The following is a 17,914-nucleotide window of genomic DNA, read 5'->3' as shown; positions in this document are numbered from 1 at the left end:
TTTCTTTATATTCCAACTTGTTTTTTATTATTTTTTTGAATTATTATGTGGAATCATTAATATTAGTACATCAAATATATTTTATGCGATGTATGTTGAAAAATATCTCTATATAACAATTTTTATAAATATACATAACATATAATGTATAAAAAAATTGTTCTTTTATTATATTAGATTTTTGTGGCTAATTATACACAGTTAGATATTTTGTTTTATACTTTTATTAATTAAATTTGGTAAATATTTTGTTTTCTACAAAATCTTAAAATAAGATATAATAAACTCATTTCGGCCTTTCTTTCATAATCTTCGAATGAATGAGAATCTAAATCTAACATGAAAAAATTAAATATCACGCACAATAGTGCGAAAGAAAACCAGCGGCGAAAAATCCATTAGGTCGTGATCTTTTACATCATATATCCGATAGCGTTCGTCCTCGATAAAATGCGAGTCAAATTAGATTTCAGGTCACGGTTCTTTCTCTTGAAGTCTATCTGCATTCATTGATTATCGCTATAAACAAGACGCTTTCTATCTCATATTCAGTTATTTTTCTACTTTACAATTTCTAACATATATATATATATAATATATATATATATATATATATATATATATATATATATATATATATGTATATATACGCATATACATATACATTAATTTTCTCATTTAAATGTTCAGATAAATTACTAACAATAAGTAACCCCGAATTAAATATTTTCGTTAAAATAAAAAATGGTTAAAACAAACGGGGAAAATAAGATTTCGATTTCGAGATTTATGATCGAATGCACATCTCGTATTGTTCACTTTAACATTATCAACAATTGTCTCTGATGGGTTCTCTCTTCTCTGTAATTCTCTAGTTGGTAGAGTTGAATTCGTTAGGTTCTTCTTTCACTTAGATGTTGCTCGTTCACAAGATTTCTGCACTGGCTTCCCTTTGATACGCACCAGCTGGCGCCACACAGCAGTCATAAGTCATAATAGTCATATGCGTGAATTACCAAAAAGCAGTCCGCTTATTATACAAGTTGCATGATATTACTTCTAATAAATAAACGCGCGTTCAAAAATGGCAATGTACACGTAAGTAATCGGATAAATTTGAGATTAATGCAATTATCTAAGCTACGACACGACGATACAACGTTATTGACATTTACGTACTTTAAAAACAATTTGGCTCTAACCCAACTCTAACCTATACGTGTTACGTACACAGATTTTTATCTCAAGATTGTTTTAACTTTTAGTTGCAACATGACAACTAAGTTGACTCGCGCACCCATTTTTTTGAATTTTGTACGTCATTATACGAAACGGAGAGTTAAATGGAAAGATGCGCAGGGTAATCTCGAGGGAATGAAATTTGGAGCCATTAAGTATTTTCCAAGGTATGAGGTTATATTATATAGCATTTTTGTGTTTTAATCCTTTCGAAGCAGTTCCGCTGTTTATAAGTTACGAAAGAAACAATATATTTACCGCGAAGCACATTATAAATGTTCCAACGTTGAATCATAATTCATTCTTTACATGTCAAGCTCAAAATTAAAAAGAAAATTTTATTTTAAGTTTGAGCCGATTCCTGACATATTTATGTAACTAAAAATAAACAGGGAAGGCTCTTGGATTTTTAAATTCTGACAAATTGTTCAATACTGGATAAAATTGTATTTTGAATTTCGAAAGGATTAAGGCAACTCGTGATTAGTGAACTCACAATTGTTACTCCTTGTTTGGATACTCAACGACATATTTGTAGACATCCAGATTACGTTGATCCACCGATCGAGCCGAGCAAGGTGTTATTAGTAACGCGGGTAAAGCCTTTTGCGGGTAATCCTTGGTGGGAGAAAGAGATGCTCGAGCAATTAGGTTTCATAAATAAGGTAGCCAAAGTTGTAGGCGTAAAGGCATAGGGTGGTGTTTGACAAATTCTTTATTCGCTTAATCGTCTTACAGAAACACGCAAATGCTCCGGTGATCGTAAAAAACACGCCAGAGATATGTGCCATGCTCTGGAAGGTGAAGCATCTGATAAAGATCGTTCCCATAAAGTTACCCGACAAATTGCCAACCATGGACGATCTAAATGGCACATATTTACACGAGAATGGCACGTTTTATGTTATACCGAAAGTAGATTCTGCTCGCGAGGAAGCCGTGGAAAAGTTTGTGAACGATCCAAAGAAACTGAATCGCGATCTTATACAAGACAAACTGAGGTTTAAGTGGTTACAAGGACGTCCTATGTAATAGATATTGAATTTAATAATAAAAATAAATACTTATTAATAAGCGATTAATCTGTCAATGAAGGAACATCTTGAAATAATCCTTTGGTAATCCCCGGTGGGAATTCCTTTCCTGAGAAAAAACTTTCGAAATACCCTGTATAGTATCGTAAGGAAGAAATTCACGGTCAGTTAGAAATTCACGGTCAGTGTATGAAAAATAATATTCGTGTGAAAGATAGTAATTTTGCGCTTCAAGAGACACGGAGAAAACGGTTGAACAAATAATATAGTTTTATTTATATTTTGCATATGCGGTCAATCGACCAGTTTACAACCTACTAACAATAATGTTAAAATTTTAGTGTTTTATTTAATTCTTAGTCTGTTTAAAGCGTCCCACATCCCCAGGTTGCATAACACTTTTTAATTGATTTCATTCTTAACTTTAGTCCAAAATTTAATTCGCACGAAATTTATATAATGCTAAAAATTAATGATAAATGAAGTGGCGGATGATGACTCTTTGTGACACATACTCGTTAAAGTAAATGTGATCGATGAGAGTAGACTCCAATTTTAAAATCTGCATACCCAGTGGATTTGGGACCTTTAGCAGACGGGAGCAAAATCTAAAAGATGCCCTGCAATAAGATTTCATTATCTCAATCATGGATTTTCTGACTTCTAGTCAAAAAGTTCAAATATAAATGTTAGATTCCGATTTGCAATATATGTATGTATAATCTTACATTGAATTCAATTAGGATTAAATTCAGGACTCGTCATTAGATCGTTATTGCACAATAATAACGGCTGTAGTGTAATAATAATATAAACTTAAATTAAATTTAATATTACTTTGATTTTTAAAAAATTAAATTATTTTAATATTATTATTATATCACAGCCGTCCTCCCTCAGATATATTTATCTCCTTGACATAAAATGGTCTCAACCTCGCGTAAAGATAGCTTGTTGCGGGACACCCAGTATAAGTGGAAGATAAATGCCGCTTTGGGTCAGTCGTGCGGACCTACTTAGATACAGTGTTCCAAAAAAAGAGTCGAAATTCAGAAGAAGATCTACACTTCGCGAGCGAAACTCGCCGATTCCAACTGCCCATCATGCCGCCGATCAGCTCGAACGATCCGGAAACGATTCGCTAGGCCGTGCCCAGAGGACATTTTCTGTCCTTACGAGGTTTAGCAAGCGTACTAATAGCGCAGTTCTGAAACTGTACTCGACCGACTAATTCTGGAATTGTGTTTCCATTGCCACCGCGTTAAGGACCAACTGCGACTTTTACTCCTTTGCGATACTAAGAAGTGAACTAGATTGGAACTGCAGTTAAACTAATGTCTCATCAGCTATTCGTATTCACTACTACCACTCTATGAAAACAACTTCGGCCTCTCGTACATGCACGAGCGGAATTCAAAAAGTCTCTGTAAACGCGAATGTTTTTGGAAGTCCTAGTAACGGAGAGACAGTGATTGCCGTTTCTCTATCGATTCCCCGTCCTCGCGATCTCTTTTTCTTTTTAATGTACAGTTTTCTGAGCGACGGTTTACTCGTGTGTCAAATCTTATCAATCTCTTACAGTGTCATTTTAAAATGTAATTGTAATCAATTCTAATCGTCCTCTATGCTATCACACAGGAATCATATTATTACGTAGCTTTCCCAGTATTAATATTACTAATACATTTTTATATATTAATAATGTTTTTTTCAAACTAACACGATTTTACAGGAATTTAATGCTATCTAGATAACCGTTAATGTGTTACGTTCTAATTCATAATTGAAATTTCGACGACGAATAATTATTGCGTAACGATCTCGTTGCAAAATGTGATACCCCGATAGCCATGTTTTTTCGTGCGGAGCGACACGATCGCTCATACACTCGACAGCAACAAGTGTGACCCACGAGTAAAGCATCGCCCAACGGCGACTCTGATGAGTTTACGCGGAACTGGTTCGTCTCCGATTACGCAGTTTCCAGAAGCGCCTGTCTCTCGACGTGTGATGAATCGAGATTGTGTTCTGCGTCGTCCTGGCGCCGCCCCTATCCGGCATGTACAGCCTCAGTAGTCGCGCTGCTCTCTCCTCCTGCGATCTGTCCGCTGCTTTCCCACTCAGAAAGCTCAGTAGCTTCATGCTCCGTCTCTTTAGCCTTAGTCTATTCAGAAAATTTGTTTCACCGGCGCTGGACGGACTCGCCCTCCCATTCTGATCGTCGAACTCCTCCTCGAACCTCCTCGATCTCCTCAGCTGATCGGCTCTTCGGCCTCTAGGTCTTCTCCTGTCACTTTCGATAGAGTCTTCCCTCCGCATCGCTTCCCGCCTCTCCTCGGCGTTGCGGAAATTGGTCTCCTCCGCTCTTCTCGCGACGGCTTCCAACTCCCTCAGACGTTCGGAACTCCGGGAATTGGGCGAACCGGCCGTTTCCGGTGGCACATCCGCGTCCACGTCCGACAGCTTGCGATGCAAATCGACGATTTTCCGGCGGAACTCCTCGTCCTCCTGACTCAGCTTGGCGAATACGCGGTCACGAGCCTCCGCGTTCGCACCGACGCTCGACTTGGACGCCGTCTGAAACCGCTGTCACCACCATCCGACCTGGTGCTTGCCGCTGCCAGGCGAATCCTCCTCCTCCGGCAGCGGCTCCAGCCGCCTTCTACCCAGGAAGCAGCGCAGCGAACCCAGACTACCGCTGCCGCTCAACAACTGGTCCATACTCAGCTCCGGCAACGAGCAATCTTCATTCTCCGATTCCGGATCGACATCGTCGTCCACCGACAGATTTAGGCCGTAATTGTCCTCACCGATGGCACCGATGGCACCCACCGCGCCACCGCTGCTGCTGCAGCCGTTCGGCGGCGGCTAGGGAAGTCAGGCACAGCTCGGGCTAGTGATTCTTTGCAAAAAGAAAAACAGAAGGCAAGCGTCGTCATGCAGGCAAGCGTGCGAAGCTTATTCTATCCTGTTTTTATCGCTGCATTCCCGCGTCACACACACGCCTATATCAAGGATGAAGAAATCCCCTGATTTAGGTACAGATGTCCGTGATTCGTATTCCATGTTCAGTGCTAGGTGCGGTTATCTGATTCTGTGGTTTTATCTACTTCAAACAAGGCAGTCGCATTTTGTCAGTCGCGAAAAATCTGGGCAATAAATGCGACCTGCGGTCCCCGGAACAATACTGTCGCAAAGATTTCGTCGAATTATCGTGTACATTACGTTTTGTCCATTAAACTCCATTACAAACCATTTTCAAAATAAATGCGATTGCAATTTTTAATGTAGAGTGCAATTCAAATGAGTTAATGCTTCAGAGCTAGATGTTATTTTCAAGCAAGCTTATATGAAAGTATTGATACGTATCAAGTGATCATTATTTGTTTATACAGTGCAGTGTGGACGATAATTTATAACGCATATTGTAACAAACAATTTTTATCGAAAACTCACGTATTATTTAGCTTAGAAATATTTATAAATCATATTGCACCGAATTATTTTAAAAACTTAAACTGATTTCTTTTCTTTGTGAACTGAAGAATTTATTTCTAAGCTTTAGATTTATATTTAAAAAATATGGAGCATATGATGGCTCATTATAGTCTTTTAATACGTAATCTCCATTTCATAAAATATGTGTGGAGATTTGGAAATAGATTTGTCAATCTTAATCACTTGATACGCGATAAAATCTTTCATAATATTAGGACTTGGTTTACTGTGCTTCTAAGCTATCGCTTTTGGATATCGTGTATTGTAGTTACAAACATTATTACCGAATTGGCGGTGAAACTTTCGTCGTCCGGTCCGCCGGAGGTTGGCGTGCCCCATATATCGTCGCCGGAAGTCGCCCCGGACGTGGTACCTTCCTCGTCGTTTGGATCCAACGAGAACTCGGTTCGCTCCGGGGGTACCGGCGGTTGAAGAAGATAACCGCCGACACCTTCGCTGAGCTGTTCCAGCAAAACCATCTTGCTGACGACGTAGCTGCTCGCTCGGGCAGTCCACGCTCTCAAGCCGGATGGCGGCGATTCCGAGTCCCGGTTGTCGTCGTCCCCTTGCTCATCCAACTCGTCGTCTTGATCCAGGCTACTCATCGTACCAAAACGTCTCAAAGCTCTGCGCGAGAACAGTCGTTATAAACGTGAAAAATATCGAACAGTCGCTTTCAATTAAATCTTGTTGAAGAGCCAAGTGAATGAAAATGTGGGCATCTTACAATTTCGAGGCTATCGATTTAAATAATCAATAAATGATGAGTAATCATAATGTAATAATATAGAAGACGACCAATTTTTCGAGCAATGAAGGATATTGGAAAATATTTATTTATAAAAAACTAGTGTTTATTATTATAAAGGATGTTAGAAAATATTTATTTATAATAAACTCGTGTTTATTAATCAACCGAAATTGACAAGCTAACATCCTTTATTGCTCGAAAAATATTTCCTTATGCTTTGATCGAGCGTGAATAAGTTCTTTATTAGTAATCATAAATAGTTTCATCGAATTGAAACGTTGGTTGAATGTCGAGTTGAATGTATGGGATTAAACAAGTTTGTTTTTTATTCTGTTTCTCTTGCCTTCAATAGCTGAAGAGGCAAATCTTGATATCGATGTTTCTGACAATTATAAATTAATTTGGAAAATAATTATTCTGATAATTAATTATAATTTATCGTACCTGTAAGGGGGTTCTCCGTCACAATCGAGGTCGTCCTCGCTCCCGTCCTCGGTGTTACCATCCGCAGGCGTGTAACTAGGACTGTTACGTCCTGGGCTATCGTGCAGTCCATTTCGCAGTCTATGCCTCGTGCAGAAATCGGGGGTCGGTGGAAGAACCGAGATCTTTGGTGGCAACGGGGAAAACGGGTCCCTTTGCAACGGCGGCGTAGGACAACCCGATCTGTAATGCGCGATTACAGCCGGCTGTTATAATCGCTTAACAAAATTAACAGAAATTTTTAGATCCTGTATTTTATCAAAAAACATTTTCGGCCTAGCTTGCATTTATAACAGATACAGATATAGTCATAGAATGGATTAAAAATGAAGAACTTTTTGGAATATCAAAAAGATTTTAAAAAGATATAAAATATTTGAGTATTTAATAAATTCGAATTTGATTGCGCGTCAAAATTAGCACCTATGACATCTCCGGCAAATGCTGATGGAGCCCGTGGAGTTCTCCTTCGTGGGCACGTGACTGCCGTTTTTCCGCGTCATACTGTTCGATTTCACGGTACTTAAACTTGCGCTCGACGCGGTGCTCTGTTGCTCCACGTCGGAATTCGCCGTGGTGACCTCCTCCGTCGCGGTGTCCTGGCTGGTCGACCGGCTATTGCTCTCTCGGGGGGTTCTGGCCGCCAATTCCTCGGCCGTCCATTCCTCGAACGAACCCTCGTGATCCGGAGGAGGAATCTGGTGCGAATTGCGCACCCATTGAGCTAGGTGATTGTTCTCCCGAGAGTTCTTCAAGATCGTCTCTAGGATCTCGCCGGAGTGAGACTCCTTCTCCTCCTCGTTAGGTTGCCGAGGTTCTCTCGTGATCTGTTATATATAGACGTCAATTTCGGAATTTTGGAAAAAAAATTGACGCTTGAATCCAAGATGATTTTAGTTTCTAATTTAATCTCGTTTCTTCATCTTGTGTGTTTTTTTTTTGCGATATTACGTGGATAATAATTTTTTTCCAAAAATATATACGGTATATCAGGCTAGTTTTGAATGATATCACAACTGTCGTCATTTTTCACTGACCTGCGAACTTTCCATGCATTCTCTAGTCGCGGCGAAATTGTTGCCGGCAACTGGACTCTCTTCGGGGCTGTCCTGATCCGACGAGCCCAAGCCACAGCCTGTATTCACATAGATGCTAAAACGCAATGAAAATGGATGCTCATGAATACTACTCGGTCCATCCGCGCGGTTCTTCGCTTACACCTCGATTCCCGACAAAATATTCCGCCAGGCGCACATGCGTATAATACTTTCGCGCCGACGAGCCCGCCACTCACATTTGCCGTTGAAGAAGATTGTGCCAAACGGCCTTGAGCTCCGGGGTGGGCGCTCGAAGAATGAGAACGCGTCTTCGGGGTCGACTGTGCGGGCTGCAACCGCCGCTGTTTATCGTCTCGGCGTGACCGTTGTCCACGCTGCCGTTCGGGTGTATGGCGACCTGCAGTCGAAACTCCGTCGGTCTCTTTCGCACGGTGAAGCATGCCTCGGCGATGCTGGATAATCGCAAAGGTTCTTCGGTGACGAAGAGCACGCGGTCTCGCGATACCCGTGCGAACACTAGAAGATCAGTCAACAGCAGTGCCCAGGACGGTTGCAGACGCGCTCGACCTTCGACCTTAGCGAGAGCTCCGCCGAAAAGCCTAAAAACATAGATTCGAATGTGGCTAATTTTAAAATGGCTGGTGATCGCGCAAGTTATTACATTTTCCGATTTAATTTTACAGAATCTCAAAAGCGAAATAAATAAATAAGAATCGACAAATCGATATTTATCATAAATTTTTGTTTTTTACGAAAATACAAACAAAATATGAGTCATTGAAAATTTAATTTACTGAAATTTTGTTTTAAATGAAGTTGCATATATATAACATTGTTCACAAAATTCTCAAGAAGTTAAAAAAACCATTGTAAAACTTACCATCGTCTTCCCGGCATCGCTAAGGTAAACGACTTGCATCTCGCGAATACCAATCGAGATTCTACTTCCTGTAAACTTAATAGGGGCCTTCCGGTGTCTCGCGGTGGTTCCATGACACCCGCGTTAGCTGTAGCTTCTCTATAACCCTGGGCCAAGTCCCTCGCTTGTTGGCAATTTCGCGGTGACGCCTGCCCCAACAATTTCGTCATCTCTCTGCAAGCATGAATTTTCTACAAAAACGGTACGGTTTTCTCTTTTTCGGTGCTACAAATGTCGTGAGAAATTACTTTACATTTACATTAAGGATTATTCTTTGTAGTTTTCTTAATTTTAATACAAACTATTCAAGTTTTTCAACTTAAAAGAGAGAATATGAGGTTTTAAATAAGACACAGTGTCACAAAATTTACAAAAAAAACTACAAGTTACAGTATAAAATGTTACTTAAACTTTAAATCAATAATTCTTCAGTAATATTTATCATTAAGTACATTAAGTATAGAGATACATAGATCTTTATTGCATTGCAAGGGCATGCTTGAAAATCGAGAATGATTAAAAATACGAAAGTTTTTACCATGATAACAAGATTACAAATACCACCAATTATAAATTTTATTAATCGTTTATCTTTGAGTTGAAACATAACTACAATTGTAACAGTACTAAGAAACAAAGAAGTTTTAAATAAAATAAAATAAAAGTAGCTCGTTGCGATTAAATAAATTATTTTCTTGATTTTTTAACTTTTTTGTATTGACAATACTGACTTCGTCAGAAATACATGTGTACTACTGTTTAATTACTGCGTTTTAATTTAGTCGAGCTTTGTCTCGTACCAAGATATGATTATTACCAAATAAAAATGATTGACAAGCGAATTAGAACTCTTTATGAAGGGTCAACCTGTAGTGTTCTAAGGGTAGAAGCAACACCCCGGTGAGATCGGGGCGCCGTTTATGCGGCACAGCGGGCTCGCAGACCAGCTTGGCGAAGGCCGCGTTCCGTCTGAGAGCGACCAGCAGGCAGCAGGCACGTTGTAGGCCACTGAGGTATCTTCGGTAGGCAGCTGTGATTTTAGGAACTCTACAGAGATAGCTGTCGACACCGCCGCCTTCGTCCCTGATTTCTTCGGACAATTTGAGCAGTTCGTCCAAGTTTTGGAAAAGGATTAGATAGTCCGCCGCCGACAGGACATCTCGTCGCTCGAGCAGCGGTATCATAAAGCGCGTGTGGCCGCTCTTCAGGACGCCCCAGTACCTGGTCTCACGTACAGTTAACTCCTCCTCGGGTGGCGCGTCAGCCGCCAGGTTCGGAAAGACCTGTTTGAACGAGTCGCGAAAAGATTTTTGACCACTTTTCACAGGGAATCAAAATAGACGCATATTTTGATATTTTGGGAATTTTCGCGTTTCGTCATTTTGAGACAAAGCTCGTAATTTATATTTATGTAAAGATAGCAGACCGTGACACTTATTAATGATTGCATAACATAAGAAGTGAGATTCTTTGATCAATAGTGTACATTATAGAACGGACAAAATAATTAAACATAAAGATAAGAATAATTTCTGATAATAATATTGAAGAGTACTTGAAATAATGTCAAAGAATATCTGATTTTTAATTTTGCCCTATAATTTGACATGAAATAATGTTAACAGGCTTTAAGAATTTTTGTGTCGATAATGAGACAAGAAATACTTTGCTGTGCAATGAATAAGAAATTAATGTTTACAATGATAAGTAAGTTAAAATGATTTGGTGATCAAACTTATTAGAATATGTGATGATTTAAAATCGCAGGATGAGGGTGGCAGGGATGTAATAAATAAACAGAACACATGGTTGGAAACAAAACTTGTTGGCAACAAAAAAGAGCAACCTGATCAAGGTACAAAACATAACCGCATCATAACTTAAACGGCATCCCTCACGTGAAAGATGCGCGCGCTATACACTATACGTTCCGCTACAAGTAAAGTACAAAGAAAGTAAAGAGAAGAAAAAAACAATGTACACAGAGGTGTGTGACGCTCTTCGCACTCTTCTTGTGACGAAAACGAAAAAAAAAATAAGCTCTTAACGCACGCTGATGACGCGTCTAACAAATTCGCATATTCCCGCTATAATGATCCTCATAAAAATATAAAATTTCTCGACCTAAATATATATAATTTAGCATTAGATTTTGGCGCGTTTTTGATTTACAAGTGTCTTCGAAAAGTAATAGTAAACGAGTCAAAATTTTACAAAGCGGTTGACTATACATTTGCCAGATACCGCGATCTCCAGAGTATCAATAGCAATCATAAAAGCGAGTTTGCAGAATTAGATCTTGCAGTGCATCGTATCACTCGAGCTGTGTTAATTTCTCACACATCTTTCTGATTGTTTGAAATAAGATTTACTGCAACGATACTCATGCTAAAAAAGTGTATTATCAAACACGTTTGCAAGTTTATATGTTTTGTAAAGTAGCATTTAACACTTAGAGACGACGCAATTCAGCATATCGATAGCAATTAAAAAAAAATATATTTTTTTTCTACGATGTTGAGAATAATTGAACAACATATCCCGCCTATGGAGATTGTCTTTTCATGTTGCAATTAAATATTCGACGCATTTCTGTGCCCGATCGATTATTTTATTAGAATGGGAGCTTCTTTAACACACTTTCAATCTTCAATTAGTTTACGATCCACGTAATTATGCTTCAATGGCGAACATAAATTTTAGTGACACTCTAGTAGCGGTATTCTCTATTCTGTAGTATATTAACTATATTTGTCGGTATCTTAAATCATCAGATAGTATCGCTTGTGATAACTACTAACAATTGATCATAGTGATTTTATATGATTGTTTCGGATCGAGTGGTTTACTTTTTACTTATAGATATATTTTAACTGATTTTAAAATATCCTTCATAGAACATGTTTAAATTATGAGTATAATTACAAAATTAGCAATCTTCTTAGGAATCAAACTTTAAAGATGCAAATACTTTGTCGGAAAGAATCCGAGATACATTTAAATCCTACAGGAGAATGGAGAGTTTTGTATCCCGAATAACTGACAGCGTCATCACACATCAATTTTCATGTCATTATCGTTATTTCACGCGATATTTCTTCGTAATCAAGATACCGATGAATATGTAACTATCAATACCGCTACACGGGTAACGTTCACACGAGGACGCCCGTACCGACCTCGGCGCTGAACGTGACCGTATGCTGGACCGGTACGTTGGGACCGGCGACGGTGGTGGGCTGAAGAGTGGCGTTCACTGAGCTAGGCCTGTGGGTACTGGACGATTGGACACCTCCTTTACGATACACCTCCAGCACCAGCTGATTCGTGGCGGCCTGGATAAGGCCCAGAATTTCATCTCGTGGTCTCGTCACGACGTTCGTCGTCTCCACGAAGACTACGTGATCACCCGGCCGTAAGCCGGAACGATCCGCCGGACTTCCCGAGTCCACGCGTTCTACTCGCGGTGGCCTGCCCCACGACAACGAAAATCCCCATGGGATCTGACAAATGAACGATAAAATATTCGGTCAGCAAAGTTAATTAAGCATTGATAGACATGTCAGTAGAGCAAATATTAAATTGGCTTTAATCACGTTTCTTTTCATTACACATTATATGTGGATGTGCTATAATCTCGTCCGTGTAGAAAGGAAAAGTGTATAATTTAGCAATTTTTATCTCGTGTCTACTCGTGTCTTAATTTAAAACTGCTGTAAAACACACCTGATTGGCCTGATTGACCGAGGTTTGCCTTATCAGCCTTCTCGTGATAGTACAGGGCGTTCTGCCGCCTTTCGCGGTAAAACCCGGGTGCAGAGGCAGGCCTGTCAACGGATCGACTGGCTCTAGCTCCAGATGCCTCAAGTACATCAAATCGCCCGTCCCTGAGTTGTTATTATCTGACTCGCCATCCTTGGATAATGGCGGCGACACGACGCAGTCTTGAGGTACACCCGCGAAAGGGGTGCTCGTATTTCGGACGGATCCGGCTTCCAGAGGATGCCATGTCGCTTCCTGCAAAACGTTTTTTTTTTTTTTTTTGCTTTTAATTCTCCCGATCAAAAAACGCGGCGCATGCATGTAAAATGTACTTTCTATTCTATCTCTGCATTTAATTTACTTAGAGATTAAAGTAAGGGAATATTAAACATTTTTTTAATCGCGTAATAATTGAAAATTGTGCTCTGTTAAATTTTCGTTTAAAAAATGGATTTTAGATTACTCAGGGAAGAGAAAATCGATAGATCGACAGATTAAGACAATTCAAGGCATAGCGAAAAATTTAAGTTAATTATTGAGACGGTCTCTTTTTTTTAATAAATACAATTGTGATAGAAATTTCGTAATAATAATTTAGCAATGATTCCTATCGCTATGTCAAAATATGAAAAGCAATATTACAAGTAACTGAATGTTTGTTCTAAAGCGAATGTATGTAGAATATCATTTCAATGATCCAGTATCAGATAATGCTATAGTGTTCAGAGCGAATAATCTGTTTAACATGAAAGAACATTTTGAATCATTGATAGATATCATGCCACAACCATTGTACTTTAATGTCCGAACTAGAAAGATTAGATTACGAATTTTATATGGAGCGAGAAAAACACTAATTTTTCAAAATCTGTTTAACTATCTACACATTTTTTATTAGCCTATTATTGCATAATATATTTGTACTATACTTTCAAGAATTAATATAATAATAGCCAACGATAGGAAATATTTCAATGGAGTATCTTAAATAACTACTCAAAGTTTCTTCATTTACTTTTTCTTTGTAAGATTTCAATGATTTATAGGAAAAAACTTTCTAGACTTTCCACTACAATATTCAAAGCTTAACATAGCAGCAAACTTTATAGTAGACGTCTAGACGCATTCGGTGGTGCAATATACTTGAAATAAATCGGCAGCAGACGTCTGAATCAAGGGTCTTTCGAGTGAATACTTAATGTTTCGATATACTTACCCTCCTCCTCTAGGGGAACGTGAGCTTTTTAATAATTTATAGCGAGAAACTTTTCGGAGACACCTCCAGAATTAATATAGCAAGAAACTTTAGTAGATGTACTTCACGATGTACGATGTACGTTCGAAAAGCGAATCGAGAGCGGATGTGTCTCTCGATCGAACATCTCGAATATATACTCGAAGTTCCGTGATATTTACCTTATCCTGGGACAGAGGCAGAGGAAGAGTCATGCAGCCCAGCAACTCGCTACGTCTGAAACAGGCGGAAAGGGAAACACGCATAAATTTCCGTCGCCCGGCTTAAAGCCGCAAAATACGTGGACAAACTCGTGTAGACACATACACACGCGTATGCTGTATACAAGTGTATAGTCTATCCGCGAGGAGCATGGTGTATATACAGCGTGACCGTAATGTCTCGCGCACTGTATGTGAATAGAGAAGGAAGGAGGGTGAGAAAGGGGGTGAGAAATGCACGTGGTGAACGTGGTGCGCATGATCCGGGGAAATCGATTCCCCTCCTACCGCAAAAGAGGAAATCCTCGGACACCCCCAGAAATTACAATAGTTTAGATATTCGGACGGACCATCGACCGAGAAGACACGCGGTTCGGAATTGCGTAATTTTCTGAATTGCTGAAAATCTTTCAATTCTTAAGCTACTTATTAAAAAGTATATCGAAACACGGAATACAGAAACGCGTCTTATAAAAACTCAAGAAGTTTCCTAAACAAGATTTTGCTTGTATCAAAAATGCTAAATAAGACATTTTGTACCTAAAGCAACTTAATAAAATGCAAAACTGTCGGGATAAAAAGTTTCAATTTCGGTATTTATATAACATAAGCGTTTTTCTGAAAAATCTCCATATATAAAAATATTTGAATTGCAAAATGCATTGCAATGCAAAATTGCACGAAAGAACTTGCCTGTAAAACAATTATTAAAATAAATATTTTTGCAATTGTGATTAATTCAAGCTAAAATGATTCAAATGGCATATTCTGGAGGGTTTGGAGAGTGTATTGTTTTCGCGAAAACGAAACTTCTTTTGAACGGTATTTTTCCAATATGAAAAATTCTCAGAACAATTTAAAATTAAGTTGACTCTGCTTCGATTGAGCAATCCGAAGAATAAACAAATCAAGGCCGAGACGGCGAAAGAAAAGGGATCGATCGTCGATTGAACATCGAACGAAAAGAAACTTTTCTTGCGAAGTATACTATGGGTGCGCGTTCGCGGAGCACACTATTATAGCGTCATTCTATCCTTGTTTTACATCTAACGAACGACAAAGATATATCGACGTGCACGCGTAAAAATAAACGCAGCAATAGATGAACGATCAGCCAATACGTATATAAGAAAATAAGCGAATTTATACAGAGATGCACGAGTAATACAGAAAAGATATAAGTCTACAAGGCAGATTTTGTTGCTCCACTAACATAAATTCGATGGACTACTTGTGGCTCTCGTGCAGTGCAATTCGTGCCTGCTTTACGAATTTCACGGGATTTTCCCACGCCATACTGCCCCGGTGTACCTCGAGAGATCGCTATCTCGTACACGGTACGAGATATCACGTGCTTGTTGAGCCTCCTAAGTTAACGACGTATCGTTTACGAGGCTTTATCAGAACGAATTAAATCGCGGCTGACTCGCCGACCGAGGTTAATTTCTCCCCTGCTCTGACTGTTACGAAACAAGTGAAATAGCTCAAGCCTTATCGCGGCAATCTGTTTTGCAACCGCAAACACGTTTCAGAATTCGTGCTGAGTTTGCTCTATTATTCTTGGCTTTTTATTCTCTTCAAAGAAATTATATTGTATAAAAATATTACGCATAAATATATTTGTCTCTACACAATTAAAAATTAGCAATGTAAAATTTTAAAATTAACAATTAACAATTTACTTAAAAGTAATTAATTTAAGATTGATCTACGGAAATGGATCTAATCTATTTCTTTAAAAGAGCTCACGAGAAAATTTATTTTAATTTAATTTTCTTTAAGTCAAAATCTATTTTCTCGAATTATTCAAAAAGTGGATTAGATTACTTTCATATCTAATTTCTTCAATCTCCCTTTTGATAGCTTTTTAATTAATCATGCATTAAACATGCCACGGGCTGTCTCTCACGTACGGATTTCCTGAGAAAATCATAATTAATCTTCACAAAGCAGAGGCACTCTTGTGTTAATAAATAAATTTCCAGAGAACGAGACGTCAGATTCGTATGAAACTTTAGCACAGCCTCTCAAGATTTACGGACTTAATTTCATGTCAGTATCTTCTTGCATCTTATTGTTAGTATCGAAAACCCTCTCCTCCAGTCCATTTCTCTCTCGTTTCCGCGGAGCATGCTCACCTCGCACGGCGATCCCGGTGCCAGACGGCGATGTCCAGGGACGTGGGCCTGTGACCGGTACAGTGACTATTGTATGCCGGACAGGGGAGTATAAGGGTCTCGCGAAACACCGGATTCGGCGTAGCGCGGTGAACTGCGGTCCTCTTGACGACTCCCTCGCCGCTGGTGTTCTTTAGACTCGCTTTGACGTACGCGTGCACCGGTCCTTCGTACGCCCGCCTCAGATCCTTACACCTTATTACTGCGAGAATAAAAATATAAAAGAATGAAATATATATATATAGATATATGCTTCATTGTATTATATTAATCGTTTCAGAAATTTTATTTTATTTAAAAATATATAAATAACTGCATGTGCAAACTTATATAAATTTTTGTTTCAAAAAATTTCACTACAGTCAGTATATGAAAATAGAACGATGATAATTACGAAAAATAATAAGCCTATATTTATCTATCTTTTTTAAAAAAATAAGGATCTTGAAGTAATATATATATATTCTCTCTCTCTCTCTTTAAATCAATTAATCCCGAAATGTAATAAACGTAGTAAAAAATAATTAGTGAGTAATTATAAATACTAATAAAAAGTAAAAGTTACCAAATAAATTCTGAACGTAATAGAATATTTTAGCGAACGTAATAGAAGACTCCTTCTTTAATTATTAAAGCCGAAGGTTGTTGAACGCCTGAAATTGGAGATTTTATAGTTGTAACCACCGTGGTAGCTATTAGAAGTTCCCCTGATTTATGTTCGCATGGTAGGAAAGGAGGAACTGCTCGATAATGTGATGAAAAGGATCAGCACGCTGTTACGACCTTTGCCCTACTTCATTTTCGCTTCACCTTCACATTCCTTCTATCCGGCAAGATTTTATCGGCGATAGAAAGAAATTGTGAAGGCGAAAGCAACGAATAAGAAAGTGAATAAGGATATCGAGAATCAAACTTCTTTTAATTCCAGCTAACACTTTCGTTGTCATCAGTAATCAAGACCAGTTCATTATAATGTAACAGCGTCTAGTTTTATTTATGGTTGCACATAAAAACAGCCATATAACAGTTATTTTTCTTATAAATAAGAACTTTCGAAAAGATTAAGAAGATGTTCGTAATATATATAATATATATACACACAGAAAAAAAGAATATTCTTGATTTGAAAATATATATCTTTAGTTTCAACGTGAAAATCTTGAAATGAGATTATATTTCGTTGAACGAAGAAAACTTGCTTGAATAAAGTCATTATATATAGTTCAACCAAGAAAAAAAAGTTGAAATAAAAAGTTGAAATTCTTATAAGAAGATAAGCAAGATCACTATAATCTTCTTATAAGAATTTCAGCTTTTTATTTCAACATTTTTTTCTCGATTGAACTATATATAATGACTTTATTCAACCAAGTTTTCTTCGTTTAACGCAATATAATCTTATTTTAAGATTTTTTACCTTGAAACTGAAGATTTAAATAAAAAATACCTATTCTTTTTTCTGTGTAGCACTTGAACACGTGCAGCAATAAACTTCGCAGTACGTAGAGCGTATTTAGCCAATTTCCTTTGCTTGCCAT

At 38.3% G+C, this 17,914-nt stretch overlaps 2 protein-coding genes across 5 annotated transcripts in view; one reads left to right on the top strand and one right to left on the bottom strand.

The window, feature by feature from the left end:
- Window positions 1–940: 940 nt before the first annotated feature.
- Mrpl30 (mitochondrial ribosomal protein L30) lies at window positions 941–2,317 on the top strand. The gene is made up of 4 exons (XM_071770861.1): window positions 941–1,098; window positions 1,266–1,406; window positions 1,778–1,904; window positions 1,978–2,317. Exons 1-4 carry the CDS (start codon window positions 1,085–1,087, stop codon window positions 2,269–2,271), a joined length of 576 nt encoding a protein of 191 aa, XP_071626962.1. The 5' UTR covers window positions 941–1,084; the 3' UTR covers window positions 2,272–2,317.
- A 208-nt stretch (window positions 2,318–2,525) lies between these two features.
- Psgef (Protostome-specific GEF) overlaps window positions 2,526–17,914 on the bottom strand; it is a 31,892-nt gene continuing 16,503 nt past the window's right edge. Inside the window, exons 5-16 of one of the 4 annotated variants that reach the window (XM_071770832.1) lie at window positions 16,338–16,578; window positions 14,161–14,215; window positions 12,709–12,999; window positions 12,162–12,485; window positions 9,850–10,265; window positions 8,944–9,156; window positions 8,300–8,662; window positions 8,043–8,157; window positions 7,429–7,832; window positions 6,967–7,188; window positions 6,056–6,368; window positions 2,526–5,141 (exon numbers count right to left, since the gene is read on the bottom strand). In XM_071770832.1, coding sequence (XP_071626933.1) covers window positions 4,863–5,141; window positions 6,056–6,368; window positions 6,967–7,188; window positions 7,429–7,832; window positions 8,043–8,157; window positions 8,300–8,662; window positions 8,944–9,156; window positions 9,850–10,265; window positions 12,162–12,485; window positions 12,709–12,999; window positions 14,161–14,215; window positions 16,338–16,578 — 3,236 coding nt within the window. In that variant the 3' untranslated portion in view covers window positions 2,526–4,862. Of the gene's footprint in view, window positions 5,176–6,055; window positions 6,399–6,966; window positions 7,224–7,428; window positions 7,833–8,042; window positions 8,158–8,299; window positions 8,663–8,943; window positions 9,157–9,849; window positions 10,266–12,161; window positions 12,486–12,708; window positions 13,000–14,160; window positions 14,216–16,337; window positions 16,579–17,914 lie in introns of those variants that run through there. The other 3 variants (XM_071770825.1, XM_071770842.1, XM_071770851.1) reach the window with 3 other exon arrangements.

This window comes from Temnothorax longispinosus, chromosome 1, assembly GCF_030848805.1.
Source record: "Temnothorax longispinosus isolate EJ_2023e chromosome 1, Tlon_JGU_v1, whole genome shotgun sequence".
Lineage (NCBI taxonomy): Eukaryota > Metazoa > Arthropoda > Insecta > Hymenoptera > Formicidae > Temnothorax > Temnothorax longispinosus.
The sequence above is the reverse complement of the archived record's forward strand: the minus strand, read 5'-3'. Positions and strand labels throughout refer to the sequence as shown.

Bases quoted from the DNA above. Each gene is read 5' to 3' on its own strand.
- Mrpl30 (XM_071770861.1), top strand. The intron at 1,407-1,777 runs GTATGAGGTTAT...ACATATTTGTAG, and splicing joins GCCATTAAGTATTTTCCAAG to ACATCCAGATTACGTTGATC. The intron at 1,905-1,977 runs GTAGCCAAAGTT...ATCGTCTTACAG, and splicing joins AATTAGGTTTCATAAATAAG to AAACACGCAAATGCTCCGGT.